Source organism: Pangasianodon hypophthalmus, chromosome 30 (genome assembly GCF_027358585.1).
Source record: "Pangasianodon hypophthalmus isolate fPanHyp1 chromosome 30, fPanHyp1.pri, whole genome shotgun sequence".
Lineage (NCBI taxonomy): Eukaryota > Metazoa > Chordata > Actinopteri > Siluriformes > Pangasiidae > Pangasianodon > Pangasianodon hypophthalmus.
The window spans coordinates 4,113,637-4,135,458 of NC_069739.1; the positions used below are offsets into that span (position 1 = coordinate 4,113,637).

The window sequence follows — 21,822 nt, forward strand, 5'->3', positions numbered from 1 at the left end:
ATATGATACCCAGATAGACCCATCTCACCTATACGTTTCCCATTTGGGACCATCATTGTGTCCATTTTGAACCAAACTCTCACCAATCAGAGAAATTGTCTCATTAAGGATACATTTTTTTCTCTAAATGACTTATACAGCTACACATCCCACAAATATTCTCACGTTTTAACCTCTAAACTTTAAGATACCAAAAAGAGAAAACACATGAAAATAGGAACACTTTAAATTGGTATGACAACAAAATATTTCCCTCTTCCCCAGTGGGTTTAATTTGTGAGTATTCTTACCCTGACCAACAGTTTCTATGGAACCATTTACTACAGCCACAGCTGACATAGTCATCAGTGAACTAATTGTAGCCCTAAGCAACATTCTACTTGGGCCCAGTGTTGCAGATCTCAAGGGGAATCATGGTAACAACTGTGGTCTCACCGTCCTATATCACTAAAAATTATTATTACAAAAGCATGCATTATTAAAAGAAACCCAAACCCATGAATCCATCTGCATTCAATGTGACTCTTGGGTTAAATCTTCAGCTGTATTCACATAGTCACAGAACCTTCCCTGCATAATTACAATCACATTCATGAATGTGTGGCATTGTGTCCTTTCATAAATGAGAAACACACTCTGCGAAGTGATGTTGTATGCTAAATAAGTCCTACGTTTTCCATTACCTCGTCTACAGGTGCCTTGGATTGAGTTTCTGGACATGAATCGCACGCGTTGGCTTTAAAAACAACATGACGAATGACAAGCAGAACGCTCCAAGCTGGCTTTAAACGGTCCAGTAAAACAAGCGTCTGTCAGCGTGATCCAGGGTGTGTACGGAGAAGACTGTGTGTGGCTTTCGCTTTTTATTGGCTCTGTCATTTGTGTGACCTCATCAAAGTTTTTTCTTGGGGTGTTTGTTTTGAATTCTAAGTTTGCAGGTTGAGCAAGGACTAAACTTATTATTCAGTTAAATTATTAGAAAACATAAAATAATGTTTTAATTAATTAATGTCTACTGGACATTAAGATTTGTGCTACGTTTACAGTAAGTGCACACATTACATTATTCAGCTACAGCAATATACGGGAATATATGAGAATAAAGAAATGATGGAAAGGATGGGTGGATGGATCCCATCAAAGAAGAGAAATGAAGGGAATGAAGAAAAGATGGATGGAATGTAAGGGAATGAAGAAATTATGGGATGGGCGGATGGAAGTAAAGGGAATGAAGAACTAATGGATGGAAGAAATAGAAAGGAATGAAGAAATTATGGATGGATGGATGGATTGAAGCCAGTCTGCTATAAGGAACTAACTTGTTTCATGGATTTTTTTTTTACACAACAAATGTAACAATAAATGGATAAAATAAATAAAAATTGTAATTATTGGAATATTGCTGGGGTATAAGAGGAATAAAACACTTCGGGACATGCTGTTATAGGAAACTAAACATCTTTGGGGTAGTAACAGTGATTCTGCTTCATCACACCAGCCTACCATTGATTATTTTCCTAGAACAGCATGACACGGAGTAGTTTATTCCTTACTTGATTAATATGATCATTTATGTTTATGAATGTACTTCAGTTAAATTTTGGATAAATTTCTCTCATATTTTATTATTAGAATTACTCAAAAGTAAAAATAAATAAATAAATTATCCACAAAAACATTTTTTGTAATTTCTTTTTAACCCATCTCTACCAAGGGTGCCAATAATTCTGGAACTAACTGTATTTGGTTGCGTTCCATAAATGCTTGTTTACATGCAGTGCACACGTTCTTGTTGAGTAATTGTAGGAATGAACTTTGTCTTTAATGAGCTAAAAACAACAGATGTGTGTTACATTAGCATTTGATGACACTGAGGTTTATAAAATGAGGGGAAACAATGACATCGCTTATTATCTGACTTGAGCGTTTTTTTTTTTCTTTCAGAAAGTAATGCCTGACCTACAGACAACAAAGGATGAGAGCGCGAGAGCGCAGTTTATCTAAGTCATTAAAAACGGTTTCATCACTGGAGATTTCATTAAGCACTGCATGTGTGTGCTGACATTTAGGAGCCTGCTAACACACACACACACACACACACACACACACACACGCGCTGCTAGGAAACTGGGACTACAGTTAAACACTGTCGGAACCAAAAAGACCCTGAGAAAGTGCAAACCTCCTGTTAAATGTTTTTAGACAAGTTCTCTGTCTGTCTCTCTGATGAAGAACGCTTTAATCCTCATTTCCTCTTCGCTATTTACTAATGTCTGTTAATCCAGATATGTTATATTGAGACACACAGACAAACACACAGAGAGACAGACAGAGTCAGAGATATAGACATTGATGGACAGATGGAGAGAGACAAACAGCAGTAGAGAGAGAGAGAGAGAGAGAGAGAGAGAGAGAGTCAGAGATATAGACAGACAGTGGTAGACAGAGAGAGACTGACAGATACAGACATAGACAGATAGTGGGAATGAAAGAGACATAGACATAAACGGACAGTGGGAGAGAAAGAGAGAGTGAGAGACAGACAGAGAGACAGACAGAGACTAAAAGAGAGAGACCAAAAAAGACAAGACAGCCAGACAGAGACAGACAAGTAGAACTGTTTTGTGTGGGCGTGGCCTAAAATACTACTATTCTAATGAGCTTGTTTGATCCCTCAGTTCAAGACTCCCAGCATCACAGAAGGTGAAGGCAACATGGGAAAAAAAAAACAAAACAAAACAAAAAACAGGCAAAATGGTCTAAAACAATATAACAAGCCGAGAGCAAACAACTAGGGCAAAGGTGATGAGAGCACTAAAAAAAATACAACTGCCTACAAAAAGTACAACTTTGTCCAAAACTGAGTTCTTGTATGAATAGTCATTAAATATATCGACAGCATAAATGGATAAAAAGTATGACAGATCATCCTTTAATCAATAATATCAGAGGAATAAATCACTTTGGGACGTGCTGTTATGGTAACTCTTTCATCTCTGCACACCATCGCTGATTATTTTCCCATAACTGCACCACACTGAGTGTTTTAATCCTCACTTAGATCGCAACACTGCAATACTGGCGGCGAAATTTTCTATATGACATGCCGTAAATCTCCTCATATTCACTCACTAATGACTCATTTTTAGTGGTTGATATTAAGCTGAGTTCATGATCATGAGAGAAATTTCCTGTTTGAAGAAGTTTCCTGGTTCCTGAAAAAGCTTTTTCTCCCCTTTTTTTTTCCTTCCACCATTCGTTTGGCTCTGACTCAAATAGAAAGGTTAAATGATGTATTGAGAGTCTTAACAACAGGCTGCAAAGTTTTAAAAAAAAAAGGAAAAAAAAAAAAAAAAAAAAGGGCAGAGATGCTGACTCCAGTGAAATGCAAGATTACGCTGAGACTGAAGAGAGATAACACACTCATCATCAATCTGTATGAAGACACGCCACTGATGACCTCACTGTTATGAAGATGAGGAAGAAAAACACAACTCTGGAGGAATCTGGAACATTCCACAGTCACAAGTACAAATGTGTATCAGCTGAGTGGAGCGCAAGTTTGCTCAGTGTGACTGTAATTTAGTGTGTGTGTGCGTGTGTGTACACAGTAAAACGCTCCACTAACTTCAGCTCCAGTGTTTCAGCTGAATGGCGGACTAAGAGTAAGCATTATAATTCTCTTTTTTTTTTCTTTCCATTGTAAATCTGCAATCAGATTCTTCTGTGTCTGGAGCTGCAGAGAAAATGCGACACAAAACTTCTCCAGGACCATTTAAGTATTAAAAAAAAAGCACCTTACATATCAATATTTATAACAATACTTGATTTTATGATGAACTTATTTCATCATAGTCTATTTGGTTTCCTACATTACCCACGATGCCATTCGGCTACCTGCTGATAGTGGGGCAGCGTGATTCAGCCCTCACTTCATCTGTATCTAAACAGAGTGATGCAGCGGTGCTTTAGTCTTCCTCATGTTAGTCATCTTTAACGATATATTTCAGACCTGGTGTGTGTTGTGCAAGGCCATCACCAGACACACTCGAGGGTGTAAGATGCTGCAGTGCAACACAAGGTCCTTGTGTTTGTTTGGTTCAAGCCAGAGGAGTGTTAGAGCAGGAAAAGACACACAGAAAGGTAGAGAGATGGAAAGGCAGTGCTGTTTATGTAACTCATGGCTTAATCGGAAATACAAAAATAATCCCTGCACTCCAAAAATGAATGAAATTCAAAATGACTAACTGTTAGAGAAAAGCTGCACTGAATAGGACAAACACACACACACACACACACACACCAAAACATTTCAGTCAACTAGACCTTAATACTTATACCTTATAAATTATACTGCAGAATTTTTTTAAATGAAAATAATCCAATTTGTTCAAATATCAGGCACAATATTTAAAGAAATGATAATATTTTGGTTATTTGTTGGAGTCTTTTTATTCCTGAAGTTTCCACCAAGAACAGATTTTCTCCAAGTTGTTTAGTATTTATGGAGCTTCTTGTTTCTGAGTTTTGGATTAAACCCATTTAACTCACATGACCAGTCAAACAAACTAATATTTAGAAAAACTCAATAATAAATATAATAACTTTGGACAGATTCCTGCACTAGATGATTACCAGGTGATCAGTTGTACAGAGATCATGATACACAGAAAGAATAAACATCACTCACCTTGATAAAAGCTTCTCCACTCTCAAAATCTCATCCTGCTCTTTCTCCTCCTCTGCACAGAACCAAACCCCGACTTCTCCTCCACCTCCTGCTCGTGTGTGTGTTTTCTGCTCTCTCTCTCTCTCTCTCCACACACTGATGTACACTGAACAGTCCGCCTCTAAATCTCTGCATGAGATCAGATTGGTGCTCTTGTGTTCTCCTGCACCATGAAGTTCTTTAATGCATTAATCCATCCATCCATCCATCTATCTATCTATCTATCTATCTATCTATCTATCCATCCACCAGCCTGGTCTTCAGCTTGATTTGCTTCTTTTTGGTGCAGAGGATTAAAAAAAAGGCTCCCAAACGCCTACAGGCTTTACAATCCAGTGCACCTACAAACTTATTTACAAACCCAGCGCAGGTTCTCTGCAACAGGTGCGCGTGATTACAGACTCTGTGAACGCGCATGCGTCCCTTTTCTCCAGCGCCAGGGCGCGCTCCCGGTGGAGTCACGTGACCAGGTGCACGCCTCTCTCCCGCAGGTTGGGCCACTTTGGCTGCCCACTTAATGCTGACGTACATACATTTAATATGGAGGTATAATTATTCTAATCATCTCATCTGCGCCCCCTTGATTCTGTGTGTGTTAATGTATCAGTGTGTTTGTGCCAACAAACTGGTGTAAAATATACGACTGTATCCTGTGTAGTAAGTGTAATACAACATAATGCTAGGACCTTGATGATAAACAACAACAGCAACAACGTCATCAAAATAAACTTTACATTTAAAATATATAATAAAGCAATCATCAACAAAAAATCTCATATACACAAGATATCATATAAAGTGAGCGAGTGAGTGAGTGAGTGAGTAAGGGAGTAAATCAGTGAATGAATGAATGAATGAACAAACAAATAAATAAGTTTACAGAATACTGAAGTGTAATGCAAAATGCAAAAAGTATATGGAATGCAGAAGTGCATAATCTATTGAAGTGCCTGGAAGTGTGTATAATACTGAAGTGCACTGAATACTGAAGTGCACTGAATACTGAAATGTACTGAATACTGAAGCATATGGAATGCAGAAGTACATGTAATAGCATACAGAATGCTGAAGAGTCCTGAATGCTGAAGTGTACAGAATACTGAAATTTAAGGAATGCAGATGTATATGGAATACTTAAGTGTATGAAATATTGAAGTATACAGAATACTGAAGTGTACTGAATACTCAAATGTACTGAATACTGACGTGTACTGAATACTGAAATGTACTGAATACTGAAGCATATGGAATGCAGAAGTACATGTAATACTTAAGTGTATAAAATATTTAAGCATACAGAATGCTGAAGAGTCCTGAACGCTGAAGTGTACAGAATACTGAAATTTAAGGAATGCAGATGTATATGGAATACTTAAGTGTATGAAATATTGAGGTATACAGAATACTGAAGTGTACTGAATACTGAAATGTACTGAATACTGACGTGTACATAACACTGAAGTGTACTGAATACTGAAGCATATGGAATGCAGAAGTATATGTAATACTTAAGTGTATAAAATATTTAAGCATACAGAATACTGAAATGTTGGACTAGTGGTCTACTACTTAAATTTTGTCTAGTTCTTTGCAATGGACGCTCTCTTCTCTTGCATTTAATGACATACACACACACACACACACACACACAGTTTTAAGGTGAATCTTTAAATTTGTAATTTGTTTTAAGTGAAATGTCCATTAGGTGCCTACATATAATAATAATAATAATAATAATAATAATAATAATAATAATAAGCTTTACTCTGATGCACTAACCATGCAAGGCCACTAGATGGAGAACTCAGATCAGTAATGCAGTAGACTGCAGATGACTGTCACAATGTCTTGTCAAAAAAGACATGAATAAGTCTAAGGAGAAAAGAAAAATGCAAAATCACAGTGCTTTTGTTTTGTTTAAATCATGAAAATGAATAAAAGTTGATAGTTTATTGGAATTAGATGATTAGATATTAGATTATATAAGTATTCAGAGCATAGGCTCAGTTCTGCTGTGCAATAGACATGAGAGACTTTCTCACATCTATGTGGTCAATGCCATACTGCTAAACTTGCACTTCCTGTGTTAATAGTGAGTGTGTGAATGTGTTCTATAGGGTGTGTTCATTCTGATCAGACACGGTGCAGCAGTTGGTCAGTGTGTGTTTAGCTCTAATTCTCTCTTTGGGTTAATGTGTGTGTTTGGGTCCTCAGTAAGAATGCAGGTGTGTTTTCTTCTCCTCCTTATACAGCTTCATGTCACTGAAGGTGAGTCTGCTGTTCTCTCTCTCTCTCGCTCTCTCATATTTAATAATGTCAATAAATATATGTAAGAGTTTATCATTTAACGCTTTTAAAGCATAAAGTCTTTCAGCAATCTTACTCATGATATGGAAAATATAAAGTGCACACTGAACAAATTATTTGAGCAAGTTTTGGAGTTTTTCTGTTTGCTATCAAACCAAATATAAGGATAAATGTGAGAAAGTGATCATCATGGGACTTTCATAAAAGCTGCTTAACACTTATTAAATAAGAGATTTCTGTCAGAGCTTTATTAATCCCCGTCTATGTCCTGGGTTCATGTAGAACGCTGAGTCTCCTTCATCATGATTGGTGTTCTGGTTGTTCCTGCCTCGTTCCCCTACAGTTTCCTCTTGCTCTCTCATTGGCTGTTACTCATCGAGGTTCTTACAGCATCGTACATGCGCTTATACTACAAGATTTAGTACCAATCATTTTAAAGATGCTTGAAACAAAGAAATGGTTACGTTCCTCAGCCAGTGAGGCATCAGCGTAGACGGTGCTGTGGTTATTGTTCTTGTAATTGGTGATGCTTTGAATTCCCTGCCACACTCTTCTTGGGTTATTGTCTGTGAGATGGTCCTCAATTTTTCTTTTGTACGCGTCTTTGGCGTGTTTGATGCCTCTCCTCAGGCTGGCTCTAGCAGCATTATACAGAACTTTGCCACCTGACCTGAAGGCGGAGTTGCGTTCTTTCAGCAGTGACTGGACCTCACTTGTCATGCAGGGTTTCTGGTTGGGAAACATCCGAATCTTTTTGTTGACAGTGACATTGTCCGTGCAGTTTTAATATAAAACAATGCAGTTTCTGTGTATTGCTCCAGGTCCTGCTGTTCAAAAACCTCCCAGGCTGTACGTTTAAAGCAGTCCTGCAGTCGAGAGAGGGCTCCCTCAGGCCAAGTTTTTATGATCTTTGTTTTCCTCCTCAGCTGGGTGTATGCTGGGAGAAGAAGCAGTGAACAGTGATCTGACTGTCCTAGGTGGGGGAGGGGTGGGTACCTGTAGGCATTGTTTATGTTGGAATACACATGGTCCAGTGTATTTTTCCCTCTGGTAGCACATTTAACATATTGGGTGAATTTAGGTAGTACTCTTTTCACACACGTTTGATTAAAATCACTCCCTCACTCCCTCACTTGCTGCTAGTTAAGAGGGAGTGTCCCCTATCTTTTTGGGGCCAGGGGGTAATTTGCTGCTCTATCTATTTGCTGCACCAGGCTAGTGCTGATGCCTCTCCAACTCTGCACAAATGGCCTCCATTGACGATGTCACTCCTCTTCCAGGCTTTGCAAAGACCGTTCCTCTGCCCCCTGGCTTCGCCCCCTGCTCCACAGTTTTTTTTTTTTGGTATTTTATTATTAACTGTTTTTTGATACATGTTTACATATTCTTATGTAAAGCACCTTGAGAGGCCTTTTTAAAGGCGTTATAGAAAAATTAATTTTATTATTATTAGTGCGTGGTGGACATTAGTGAGTTGTGGACATTAGTGAGTGGTGGACATTAGTGTGTTATGGACATTAGTGAGTTGTGGACATTAGTGAGCGGTGGACATTAGTGAGTTGTGGACATTAGTGAGTGGTGGACATTAGTGAGCGGTGGACATTAGTGAGCGGTGGACATTAGTGAGTGGTGGATGTGTGTGAGGTTTGGAGTTACAGGTTGTCTGTAGTTGTGTAGAGTTGCTGCAGATGGTGAACTGCTCATTAACAGATCAGTAACTGGTGTGTTCCTACAGGCTGCAGGCTGGAAGGAAACAGAGAGATAAAACCCATCACTGCATACACAGGAGGCTCAGTACTGCTGCCCTGCTCCTGCACTGACCTCCACACCAAACCTGACACCTTCACATGGAGGAAAATCACAAATGAAACGAAATGGGTAGAGATACCTCCTGAGAGTGAGCAGTACAAAGACAGATTTCAGCTGGTTAATGATCACTCTTCAGGAAATTTCTCTCTGCTCATATCACACCTGACTGAAGAGGATGGAGGAGATTACAAGTGTAGACTTAAAGAGAGTGAATACAGAGACTTCAAACTCACTGTTGTAGGTAAATGACTCATTTTTATTCACAATGCTACTTCAGTGATAATCTCATGACAGATTAATCTGATGTTGTAACAGCAATGCAATATGTTGATGTTTGTTCATTCTCCAGGTTGCACACGGAATCGTCAGACAGTGACTGTGACTGGATACGTGGGACAGTCTGTCCTTCTGCCCTGCTCCTGCTCTGAACTACAAGCCAAACCCCACACTTTCAGATGGATCTTTTTTAAAGGATCTGATCGCATAAAATTATTCCCAAAGGACCAGACAAATCCCTACACAGACAGAGTTCAGCTCTTTAATGATCATCATCCAGGAAATCTCTCTCTGCTCATATCACACCTGACTGTAGAGGATGGAGGATGGTACAGGTGTAAGATCAGCAACACTATCGATGTAAACGTCATACTCATAGTAAAAGGTAAAATGACCTTCTGTATATAAACCATATGTGAAGTTGACTACAGCATGTAGCAAAGGAAATGAAATATCATTAATAACTATTTGGACTACTAATGTATAATAAAATGATATGGAGTACACATTCCATCTGGATGTCAAAAAGTGTATTATACTGCACATCACACTCTTTATTTATAACTTATTAAACCTTTCTCTCCTTCAGACGCACCAACAAGACCTTCAACATCCACAGCAGTGATCACAACAACTTCACCTAATTCCAAACCAGGTACCACACACCACTGATACACACTGGAATGAAAAGTCTTTGTTAGTACGTTAGTACATCAGCTCACAGCAAGAATCACACACTAACTTTATCTGGTCTTTCACTTCCTGTAGGTGTCACAACAAAAGCTACAAAACCAACCCCAGTGGTCAAAGACAAAACAACTGCACACTCTGAAACATCTTCTGAAAAAGGTAAGGATCAATACACTACATTCACTTCTGTTCATTTAAGATGAAGTTTCATGATGTTCTCCTGATCTCCTAACATCTGCAGGAAAAGAACTGTGTCTCTTGAAACTATTCTGTATAAATTATATAAACAAACACATAAAGTTTAGTATAACTAAATACATTCAGCATAAAATAAAGGTTGTTACATTTATTTCAAAATGGAAGTCCAGCCGACCTGAAAACACTTTTCATCTCAAGACAGTTTTATTGAGTTTTATTGGACATTCATGAGTTGTGGACATTCATGAGTTGTACACATATTGAGTTTTATTGGACATTCATGAGTTGTGGACATTCATGAGTTGTACACATCAGTGTGTTGAGGAGATTAATGATTTGTGGACATTAGTGTGTAGTGAACGTTCTTGTGTTGTGGACATTAATGAGTAGTGGACATTAGTGTGTTATGGACATTGGTGTGTTGCTGACATTAATGAGTTGTGTACACAAGTGTGTAGTGCAGACTAATGAGTTGTGGACAAAGTGTCTTATGAACATTAGTGTGTTATGGATATTAGTGTGTTGTGGACATTAATTGATTGAGGAAATTAGTGTGCTGAGCACATGATCATGTTGTAGAAATTAATGAGCTGTGGACATTCATGTGTTGTGGATATTAATGAGTAGTTGACACAAGTTCGTTGTGGACATTAGTGTGTTTTGGACATAGGTGTGTTTTGGACATTACTGCATGGTGGACATTAGTGAGTTGTGGACATTACTGAATGTCCATTGTTAAAAGCTCTATACAAATAAAATTGAATTGAATTGTTGGACATTAGTGAGTTGTGCACATTAAAGAGTTGTGGACCTAATCGTGTTGTTGACATTAGTGTGCTGTGGACATTAGTGTTTTGTGGACATTAGTGTGTTGTGGACATTAGTGAGATGTGGACATTAGTGAGATGTGGACATTGGTGAGTTGTGGTTATTAGTGAGTGGTGGACATTAGTGCACTGTGGACATTATTAAGTGGTGGACATTAGTGAATGGTGGACATTAAATAAGAATGTAATGTAAGAATCAGATGTGAAATGTTTCTGTTCCATGTTCTGCACCTCGTCTGTGTTTGTGTTTATGATTATGGATTATCTGAGTTTGTGTTCTGACCCACTTTCACTTCTCACTACGATTCCTGGATTGTCTTTAATAAAGAACACGCTGAATTTACACACTTGTGTCCTGCCTTCACTCACTGCACATCACACTCTTTATTTATAACTTATTAAACCTTTCTCTCCTTCAGACGCACCAACAAGACCTTCAACATCCACAGCAGTGATCACAACAACTTCACCTAATTCCAAACCAGGTACCACACACCACTGATACACACTGGAATGAAAAGTCTTTGTTAGTACGTTAGTACATCAGCTCACAGCAAGAATCACACACTAACTTTATCTGGTCTTTCACTTCCTGTAGGTGTCACAACAAAACCAACCCCAGTGGTCAAAGACAAAACAACTGCACACTCTGAAACATCTTCTGAAAAAGGTAAGGATCAATACACTACATTCACTTCTGTTCATTTAAGATGAAGTTTCATGATGTTCTCCTGATCTCCTAACATCTGCAGGAAAAGAACTGTGTCTGTTGAAACTATTCTGTGTAAGTTATATAAACACTCAAAAAATGATCCACATGACAGTTTTATTGAGTTTTATTGGACATTCATGAGTTGTGGACATTCATGAGTTGTACACATAAGTGTGTTGTGGAGATTAATGATTTGTGGACATTAGTGTGTAGTGAACGTTCTTGTGTTGTGGACATTAATGAGTAGTGGATATTAGTGTGTTGTGGACATTATCGTGTTGTGGACATTAGTGTGTTATGGACATTGATGTGTTGCTGACATTAATGAGGTGTGTACACAAGTGTGTAGTGCAGACTAATGAGTTGTGGACATAAGTGTCTTATGAACATTAGTGTGTTATGGATATTAGTGTGTTGTGGACATTCATGTGTTGTGGATATTAATGAGTAGTTGACACAAGTTTGTTGTGGACATTAGTGTGTTTTGGACATAGGTGTGTTTTGGACATTACTGCGTGGTGGACATTAGTGTGTTGTGAAGATTATTGAGTGGTGGACATTAGTGTGTTTTGGACATTACTGCGTGGTGGACATTAGTGAGTTGTGAAGATTATTGAGTGGTGGACATTAGTGTGTTGTGGACATTACTGAATGTCCATTGTTAAAAGCTCTATACAAATAAAATTGAATTGAATTGTTGGACACTAGTGAGTTGTGCACATTAAAGAGTTGTGGACCTAATCGTGTTGTTGACATTAGTGTGCTGTGGACATTAGTGTGCTGTGGACATTAATTAGTCCTGGACATTAGTGAGATGTGGACATTGGTGAGTTGTGGTTATTAGTGCACTGTGGACATTAGTGAATGGCGGACATTAAATAAGAAATAAAATGTAAGAATCAGATGTGAAATGTTTCTGTTCCATGTTCTGCACCTCGTCTGTGTTTGTGTTTATGATTATGGATTATCTGAGTTTGTGTTCTGACCCACTTTCACTTCTCACTACGATTCCTGGATTGTCTTTAATAAAGAACACGCTGAATTTACACACTTGTGTCCTGCCTTCACTCACTGCACATCACACTCTTTATTTATAACTTATTAAACCTTTCTCTCCTTCAGACGCACCAACAAGACCTTCAACATCCACAGCAGTGATCACAACAACTTCACCTAATTCCAAACCAGGTACCACACACCACTGATACACACTGGAATGAAAAGTCTTTGTTAGTACGTTAGTACATCAGCTCACAGCAAGAATCACACACTAACTTTATCTGGTCTTTCACTTCCTGTAGGTGTCACAACAAAAGCTACAAAACCAACCCCAGTGGTCAAAGACAAAACAACTGCACACTCTGAAACATCTTCTGAAAAAGGTAAGGATCAATACACTACATTCACTTCTGTTCATTTAAGATGAAGTTTCATGATGTTCTCCTGTTCTGCATCTGCAGGAAAAGAACTGTGTCTGTTGAAACTATTCTTTATAAATTATATATACACTCTGAAATGATCCACATGGTTACTAAATAAACACATAAAGTTTAGTATAACTAAATACATCCAGCATAAAATAAAAGTTGTTACATTTATTTCAAAATGCAGGTCCAGTTGACTTGAAAACACTTTTCATCTCAAGACAGTTGTATTGAGTTTTATTGGACATTCATGAGTTGTGGACATTCATGAGTTGTGGACATTCATGAGTTGTACACATAAGTGTGTTGTGGAGATTAATGATTTGTGGACATTAGTGTGTAGTGAATGTTCTTGTGTTGTGGATATTAGTGTGTTGTGGACATTATCGTGTTGTGGACATTAGTGTGTTATGGACATTGATGTGTTGCTGACATTAATGAGTTGTGTACACAAGTGTGTAGTGCAGACTAATGAGTTGTGGACAAAGTGTCTTATGAACATTAGTGTGTTATGTATATTAGTGTGTTGTGGACATTAATTGATTGAGGAAATTAGTGTGCTGAGCACATGATCATGTTGTAGAAATTAATGAGTTGTGGACATTCATGTGTTGTGGATATTAATGAGTTGTGGACACAAGATTGTTGTGGACATTAGTGTGTTTTGGACATAGGTGTGTTTTGGACATTACTGCATGGTGGACATTAGTGAGTTGTGGACATTACTGAATGTCCATTGTTAAAAGCTCTATACAAATAAAATTGAATTGAATTGTTGGACATTAGTGAGTTGTGCACATTAAAGAGTTGTGGACCTAATCGTGTTGTTGACATTAGTGTGCTGTGGACATTAGTGTTTTGTGGACATTAGTGTGTTGTGGACATTAATGAGTTGTGGACCTAATCGTGTTGTTGACATTAGTGTACTATGGACATTAGTGTGCTGTGGACATTAGTGTTTTGTGGACATTAGTGTACTGTGGACATTAGTGTGTTGTGGACATTAGTGTGTTGTGGACATTAGTGTTTTGTGGACATTTAGTGTGTTGTGGACATTAGTGTACTGTGGACATTAGTGTTTTGTGGACATTAGTGAGATGTGGACATTAGTGTACTGTGGACATTAGTGAGTTGTGCACATTAATAAGTTGTGGACCTAATCGTGTTGTTGACATTAGTGTGCTGTGGACATTAATTAGTCCTGGACATTAGTGAGATGTGGACATTGGTGAGTTGTGGTTATTAGTGAATGGTGGACATTAAATAAGAAATAAAATGTAAGAATCAGATGTGAAATGTTTCTGTTCCATGTTCTGCACCTCGTCTGTGTTTGTGTTTATGATTATGGATTATCTGAGTTTGTGTTCTGACACGCTTTCACTTCTCACTACGATTCCTGGATTGTCTTTAATAAAGAACATGCTGAGTTTACACACTTGTGTCCTGCCTTCACTCACTGCACATCACACTCTTTATTTATTTATAACTTATTAAACCTTTCTCTCCTTCAGACGCACCAACAAGACCTTCAACATCCACAGCAGTGATCACAACAACTTCACCTAATTCCAAACCAGGTACCACACACCACTGATACACACTGGAATGAAAAGTCTTTGTTAGTACGTTAGTACATCAGCTCACAGCAAGAATCACACACTAACTTTATCTGGTCTTTCACTTCCTGTAGGTGTCACAACAAAAGCTACAAAACCAACCCCAGTGGTCAAAGACAAAACAACTGCACACTCTGAAACATCTTCTGAAAAAGGTAAGGATCAATAGACTACATTAACTTCTGTTCATTTAAGATGAAGTTTCATGATGTTCTCCTGTTCTGCATCTGCAGGAAAAGAACTGTGTCTCTTGAAACTATTCTTTATAAATTATATATACACTCTGAAATGATCCACATGGTTACTAAATAAACACATAAAGTTTAGTATAACTAAATACATTCAGCATAAAATAAAAGTTGTTACATTTATTTCAAAATGCAAGTCCAGTTGACTTGAAAACACTTTTCATCTCAAGACAGTTGTACTGAGTTTTATTGGACATTCATGAGTTGTGGACATTCATGAGTTGTACACATAAGTGTGTTGTGGAGATTAATGATTTGTGGACATTAGTGTGTAGTGAACGTTCTTGTGTTGTGGACATTAATGAGTAGTGGATATTAGTGTGTTCTGGACATTATCGTGTTGTGGACATTAGTGTGTTATGGACATTGGTGTGTTGCTGACATTAATGAGTTGTGTACACAAGTGTGTAGTGCAGACTAATGAGTTGTGGACAAAGTGTCTTAGGAACATTAGTGTGTTATGTATATTAGTGTGTTGTGGACATTAATTGATTGAGGAAATTAGTGTGCTGAGCACATGATCATGTTGTAGAAATTAATGAGTTGTGGACATTCATGTGTTGTGGATATTAATGAGTAGTTGACACAAGTTTGTTGTGGACATTAGTGTGTTTTGGACATAGGTGTGTTTTGGACATTACTGCATGGTGGACATTAGTGAGTTGTGGACATTACTGAATGTCCATTGTTAAAAGCTCTATACAAATAAAATTGAATTGAATTGTTGGACATTAGTGAGTTGTGCACATTAAAGAGTTGTGGACCTAATCGTGTTGTTGACATTAGTGTGCTGTGGACATTAGTGTTTTGTGGACATTAGTGTGTTGTGGACATTAATTAGTCCTGGACATTAGTGAGATGTGGACATTAGTGTGTTGTGGACATTAGTGTGTTGTGGACATTAATGAGTTGTGGACATTAGTGAGATGTGGACATTGGTGAGTTGTGGTTATTAGTGAGTGGTGGACATTAGTGCACTGTGGACATTATTAAGTGGTGGACATTAGTGAATGGTGGACATTAAATAAGAAATGTAATGTAAGAATCAGATGTGAAATGTTTCTGTTCCATGTTCTGCACCTCGTCTGTGTTTGTGTTTATGATTATGGATTGTCTGAGTTTGTGTTCTGACCCGCTTTCACTTCTCACTACGATTCCTGGATTGTCTTTAATAAAGAACACGCTGAGTTTACACACTTGTGTCCTGCCTTCACTCACTGCACATCACACTCTTTATTTATAACTTATTACACCTTTCTCTCCTTCAGACGCACCAACAAGACCTTCAACATCCACAGCAGTGATCACAACAACTTCACCTAATTCCAAACCAGGTACCACACACCACTGATACACACTGGAATGAAAAGTCTTTGTTAGTACGTTAGTACATCAGCTCACAGCAAGAATCACACACTAACTTTATCTGGTCTTTCACTTCCTGTAGGCGTCACAACAAAAGCTACAAAACCAACCCCAGTGGTCAAAGACAAAACAACTGCACACTCTGAAACATCTTCTGAAAAAGGTAAGGATCAATACACTACATTCACTTCTGTTCATTTAAGATGAAGTTTCATGATGTTCTCCTGATCTCCTAACATCTGCAGGAAAAGAACTGTGTCTCTTGAAACTATTCTGTATAAGTTATATAAACACTCAAAAAATGATCCACATGACAGTTTTATTGAGTTTTATTGGACATTCATGAGTTGTGGACATTCATGAGTTGTACACATATTGAGTTTTATTGGACATTCATGAGTTGTGGACATTCATGAGTTGTACACATAAGTGTGTTGTGGAGATTAATGATTTGTGGACATTAGTGTGTAGTGAACGTTCTTGTGTTGTGGACATTAATGAGTAGTGGATATTAGTGTGTTGTGGACATTATCGTGTTGTGGACATTAGTGTGTTTTGGACATAGGTGTGTTTTGGACATTACTGCGTGGTGGACATTAGTGAGTTGTGAAGATTATTGAGTGGTGGACATTAGTGTGTTGTGGGCATTACTGAATGTCCATTGTTAAAAGCTCTATACAAATAAAATTGAATTGAATTGTTGGACACTAGTGAGTTGTGCACATTAAAGAGTTGTGGACCTAATCGTGTTGTTGACATTAGTGTGCTGTGGACATTAGTGTGCTGTGGACATTAATTAGTCCTGGACATTAGTGAGATGTGGACATTGGTGAGTTGTGGTTATTAGTGCACTGTGGACATTAGTGAATGGTGGACATTAAATAAGAAATAAAATGTAAGAATCAGATGTGAAATGTTTCTGTTCCATGTTCTGCACCTCGTCTGTGTTTGTGTTTGTGATTATGGATTATCTGAGTTTGTGTTCTGACCCGCTTTCACTTCTCACTACGATTCCTGGATTGTCTTTAATAAAGAACACGCTGAGTTTACACACTTGTGTCCTGCCTTCACTCACTGCACATCACACTCTTTATTTATAACTTATTAAACCTTTCTCTCCTTCAGACGCACCAACAAGACCTTCAACATCCACAGCAGTGATCACAACAACTTCACCTAATTCCAAACCAGGTACCACACACCACTGATACACACTGGAATGAAAAGTCTTTGTTAGTACGTTAGTACATCAGCTCACAGCAAGAATCACACACTAACTTTATCTGGTCTTTCACTTCCTGTAGGCGTCACAACAAAAGCTACAAAACCAACCCCAGTGGTCAAAGACAAAACAACTGCACACTCTGAAACATCTTCTGAAAAAGGTAAGGATCAATACACTACATTCACTTCTGTTCATTTAAGATGAAGTTTCATGATGTTCTCCTGTTCTGCATCTGCAGGAATAGCATTGTATCTTGAAACTATTCTGTATAAATTATATAAACACTCAAAAAATGATCCACATGGTTACTAAATAAACACATAAAGTTTAGTATAACTAAATACATTCAGCATAAAATAAAAGTTGTTACATTTATTTCAAAATGCAAGTCCAGTTGACTTGAAAACACTTTTCATCTCAAGTTTTACTGAGTTTTATTGGACATTCCTGTGTTGTGGACATTCATGATTTGTGGACATTAGTGCGTTGTGAACATTAACGAGTTGTGGACATTCATGAGTTGTGGACATTAGTGATTTGTGGAAATAAGTGTGAGGGAGTAGCTTTTAGTGTGCTGTGGACATTAGTGTTTTGTGGAAATTAGTGTGTTGTGGGCATTAATGAGTTGTCAGCATTTGTTTGTTGTGGACATTAATCAGTCCTGGACATTAGTGTGTTGTGGACATTGGTGAGTTGGGGATATTAGTGAGTGTTGGACATTAGTGAGTTTTTGATATTAGTGAGTGGTGGACATTATCAACTCATAATAAAAGGTAAAACAACCTTCTGTATATAAACCATATGTGAAGTTGACTACAGCATGTAGCAAAGGAAATGAAATATCATTAATAAATATTTGGACTACTACTGTATAATAAAATGATGTGGAGTGCACATTCCATCTGGATGTCAAAAAGTGTATTATAAAATAAGAAATAAAATGTAAGAATCAGATGTGAAATGTTTCTGTTCCATGTTCTGCACCTCGTCTGTGTTTGTGTTTATGATTATGGATTATCTGAGTTTGTGTTCTGACACGCTTTCACTTCTCACTACGATTCCTGGATTGTCTTTAATAAAGAACATGCTGAGTTTACACACTTGTGTCCTGCCTTCACTCACTGCACATCACACTCTTTATTTATAACTTATTAAACCTTTCTCTCCTTCAGACGCACCAACAAGACCTTCAACATCCACAGCAGTGATCACAACAACTTCACCTAATTCCAAACCAGGTACCACACACCACTGATACACACTGGAATGAAAAGTCTTTGTTAGTACGTTAGTACATCAGCTCACAGCAAGAATCACACACCAACTTTATCTGGTCTTTCACTTCCTGTAGGCCTCACAACAAAAGCTACAAAACCAACCCCAGTGGTCAGAGACAAAACACCTGCACACTCTGAAACATCTTCTGAAAAAGGTAAGGATCAATACACTACATTCACTTCTGTTCATTTAAGATGAAGTTTCATGATGTTCTCCTGATCTCCTAACATCTGCAGGAAAAGAATTGTCTCTTAAAACTACTCTTTATAATTAGACAACACTTTAGAAGAGCTAAAAAATGATCCAGATGGTTAGTAAGTAAAGCAGTAAAGCTTAAATTTAGTCTTAGATCATGTGGAGCGTCCACCAGACTACTCCCTGTGAATGAGCTGTTACTATGGAAATGATAACGTATTAGAACAAACACATTAATATGAACCTGTGATGTGCAGCTGCATTACTGTTAGAGCTAGAAAATGATTAAGCACAGATGATGAATCTGACCAATCAGAATGGAGAATTCAAACCCCCATGTGTCCTTTTCAACTTCTCTTCTGTTCCACACAGAGACTCCCACAAACCCGGATCCTCACCACACCACCATCATCATCTGCACTGCTGTTGGGGTTCTGCTGCTGCTGATACTCGGAGGAGTCATGTACTGGAAACACAGAGGTATACACACACACATACACACACACACACACACACACACACACACACAAAGATTTCTGCCGTCTCACTCTGTCTGGTTTCATTCTGTAGGACAGAGACGAGGACAGACCGAGATCAGTGACACAGAAGATGCAGGTGAATACACACGTCCATGTGGTGTGTCTGTGTATGTGTGTGTTTGTGTTTTAGTTTGGTCTAATGCAATTTTTTTTTCTACAGAATGATTCTGATGTTCTGCACACAGCTATAAATCCACAAACAAAACGCAACAAAGCAGAAGAAAAGGTGTGTATCATTCTAAAAGTGTGTGTGAGTGTGTGTGTATAATAACAGGTTGTTTATGTCGTATTAATGCAGGATGATGTGATGTACTCGACTGTAGTCCACAGTAACACTGTGAGCGCAGCACACACTCCAGTGGCATCAGGAGATACTACATTATATGCCAGCATCAAAACTAACTAATTAACACGCGCACAAACACAGACACACACACAGACACACAAAATCTTTGTACTATATTTGTGAGGCTTTTTCACTGCTTTCACTAATTGCAATTTCAATTGCTTTATAAAGTGTCTACAACCTAACATTTTAAAAAAAAACAATATGTTTGTACAGCAATAATAATTTACTATATTTGAAGAATAATAATAATACTTCTCTTTGCTCTTACATATTCAGTTTAAATGTTTTTTTTTGGCATTGTTACATTTTGCAATATCATTAGATATTTAAAGCAGCAGTTTGATCCACATCTCCAACTTCAAGCTCTCTGCTGAAACTGTGTATGCATCATGGGTTGTGTTTTAGGAAAACTTTTAGAGCTGAAGGAAGTCTGTCTCGGCTGAGGCGGAGGTGATTTCTGGGCTGTAAATTCAGACACCTAAAAGAATGAAACTATAAAAATCCAATTTTTGTGAATTATCTTTGAAATGATATGATTCTTTTAGGTCTATACATGCCTGTAAAAATGACAAAAGCTCACAGCTTTGGATAAAATAGACTTCCTTGGTGTTTTTAGCAGTAACAGTTTCTGTGCATGTTTATTTCTATTTCATAATTAATAAAAGCTGAAAAGCTCACTGGGGACTGTCTTCTTATTCTGCATTTTCATACATAACAGAGAGTCCTACAGAAAAAAAATGAGCATTGTTAGTGAGATTTACACTAGTTGAGTCAGAGTCACTGTAATTAGCGATAAAATCTTTATTGTTGTTGAAATATTCTTTATTATTGATGAAAAGTTCCAGGACTAGTGGTTAGGCCACACAGGGTTCGATTCCCAGCCACTGGGCTTGTGTGCAACAGTGCGTGCTCAGTGCTCACAACCCTGGAAAAAAATTGGAGAGGGTTGTGTCAGGAAGGGCATCTGGTGTTCAAAAAACTGTACCAAATCAAATACCTGGACCACTGATCTGCTGTAGTGACCCCTAAAGGGAGCAGCTGATAGAGGAACAACAGCACTGATGAAAATTTTCACTAATAATTTTCTTTATCTTTAAAGATTTTAATAAAATCTTTCATTATTAAAGTTTGGATTAAACCCATTTAATTCTCATGATCAGTCCAAGCAGGAAATAACTACAAGAACTCAGTAAGAAATATAAAAACTTTGATGTTAATGGTGGGTCGTGATTTCTATCACTGTAACATATAAAAACTGTTACATCCCACTTTGAGAAGCAGCGCACTAGATCATTATCAGGTGATCAGTTGTACAGAGCTACAGCATGATACACAGAAAGAACAAACATCTCAAAATCTCATCCTGCTCTTTCACCTCACGTCTGCACAGAACCAAAACCCGACTTCTCCTCCAACTCCTGCTCGTGTGTGAGAGCTTTCTGTTCACCCAGCTCTCTCTCTCTCTCTCTCTCTCTCTCTCTCTCTCGCTGATGTACACTGAACAGTCCGCTTCTAAATCTCTGCATGGGTTCGGATTGGTGCTCTTGTGTTCTCCTGCAACATGAAGTGCTTCCTCTTTACTGCATTAATCCATCAGCACATCAGTAAACAGACTCTGTGAACATGTGCCGTGTTCTTCCTCCATCACCCACGTGCCCCAGTGGAGTCACGTCACCAGGTGTACTGATTTCACCCATCCATTTATTGTTGATTAGGAGATTGACACACATTATATGAATTATATCTCTATATTAAATCCTGCACTGGTGGTTATGTGAGGTCTCCTCTCTTCTGTACATGAGCTCTGTGTGTTACTGTATCAGTGTCTTTGTGTCAATAAATTGGACTTTATTATATCAGAATATTTTAGTAATGTAATAACACAAGACCATTTTAGTAAGTTGGTGAAAAAAACTAAACGCTAAACATGGCTGGTTTTGTCCAGCAGATTTGGCAACCCTGGTTACGGACAGCTCTTCCTCTGAGTGTGTTTAACGAGACGCTGTGTTTTTGGGAGAAACATTATAATTACAAA

The 21,822-nt window shown here is 38.0% G+C and overlaps 2 protein-coding genes and 1 long non-coding RNA gene across 3 annotated transcripts in view; 2 read left to right on the forward strand and 1 right to left on the reverse strand.

Annotated features, from left to right (window-relative positions):
• Positions 1 to 5,128, reverse strand: part of scara5 (scavenger receptor class A, member 5 (putative)) — a 62,828-nt gene extending 57,700 nt beyond the window's left edge. The window contains exon 1 of the mRNA XM_026917639.3: positions 4,691 to 5,128. The gene's annotated coding sequence lies outside the window, so the exon portion shown is untranslated. The remainder of the gene's footprint in view (positions 1 to 4,690) is intronic.
• On the forward strand, positions 3,883 to 16,187 carry LOC113528760 (cell adhesion molecule DSCAM-like). Its single transcript, XM_034301886.2, has 14 exons — positions 3,883 to 3,963; positions 5,164 to 5,220; positions 6,847 to 6,997; positions 8,772 to 9,086; positions 9,195 to 9,506; positions 9,711 to 9,776; positions 9,890 to 9,970; positions 11,256 to 11,321; positions 11,435 to 11,506; positions 12,671 to 12,736; positions 12,850 to 12,930; positions 14,484 to 14,549; positions 14,663 to 14,743; positions 16,105 to 16,187. The coding sequence occupies exons 1-14, from the start codon at positions 3,883 to 3,885 to the stop codon at positions 16,185 to 16,187; spliced, it is 1,578 nt and encodes a 525-aa protein (XP_034157777.2).
• A 2,115-nt stretch (positions 16,188 to 18,302) lies between these two features.
• Positions 18,303 to 20,420, forward strand: LOC128317894 (uncharacterized). Its single transcript, XR_008301315.1, has 5 exons — positions 18,303 to 18,664; positions 18,778 to 18,858; positions 19,272 to 19,379; positions 19,470 to 19,514; positions 19,599 to 20,420. It is a non-coding gene; the product is annotated as an uncharacterized LOC128317894 (long non-coding RNA).
• Positions 20,421 to 21,822: the final 1,402 nt, after the last annotated feature.

Excerpts from the sequence above, each read along its gene's own strand:
- LOC113528760 (XM_034301886.2), top strand. The coding sequence starts at position 3,883 with ATGCCATTCGGCTACCTGCTGATAGTGGGGCAGCGTGATTCAGCCCTC. Across the intron at positions 9,087-9,194 it reads CTTCAAACTCACTGTTGTAG|GTTGCACACGGAATCGTCAG; the intron begins GTAAATGACTCA and ends TTCATTCTCCAG. Across the intron at positions 12,931-14,483 it reads TGAAACATCTTCTGAAAAAG|ACGCACCAACAAGACCTTCA; the intron begins GTAAGGATCAAT and ends TCTCTCCTTCAG.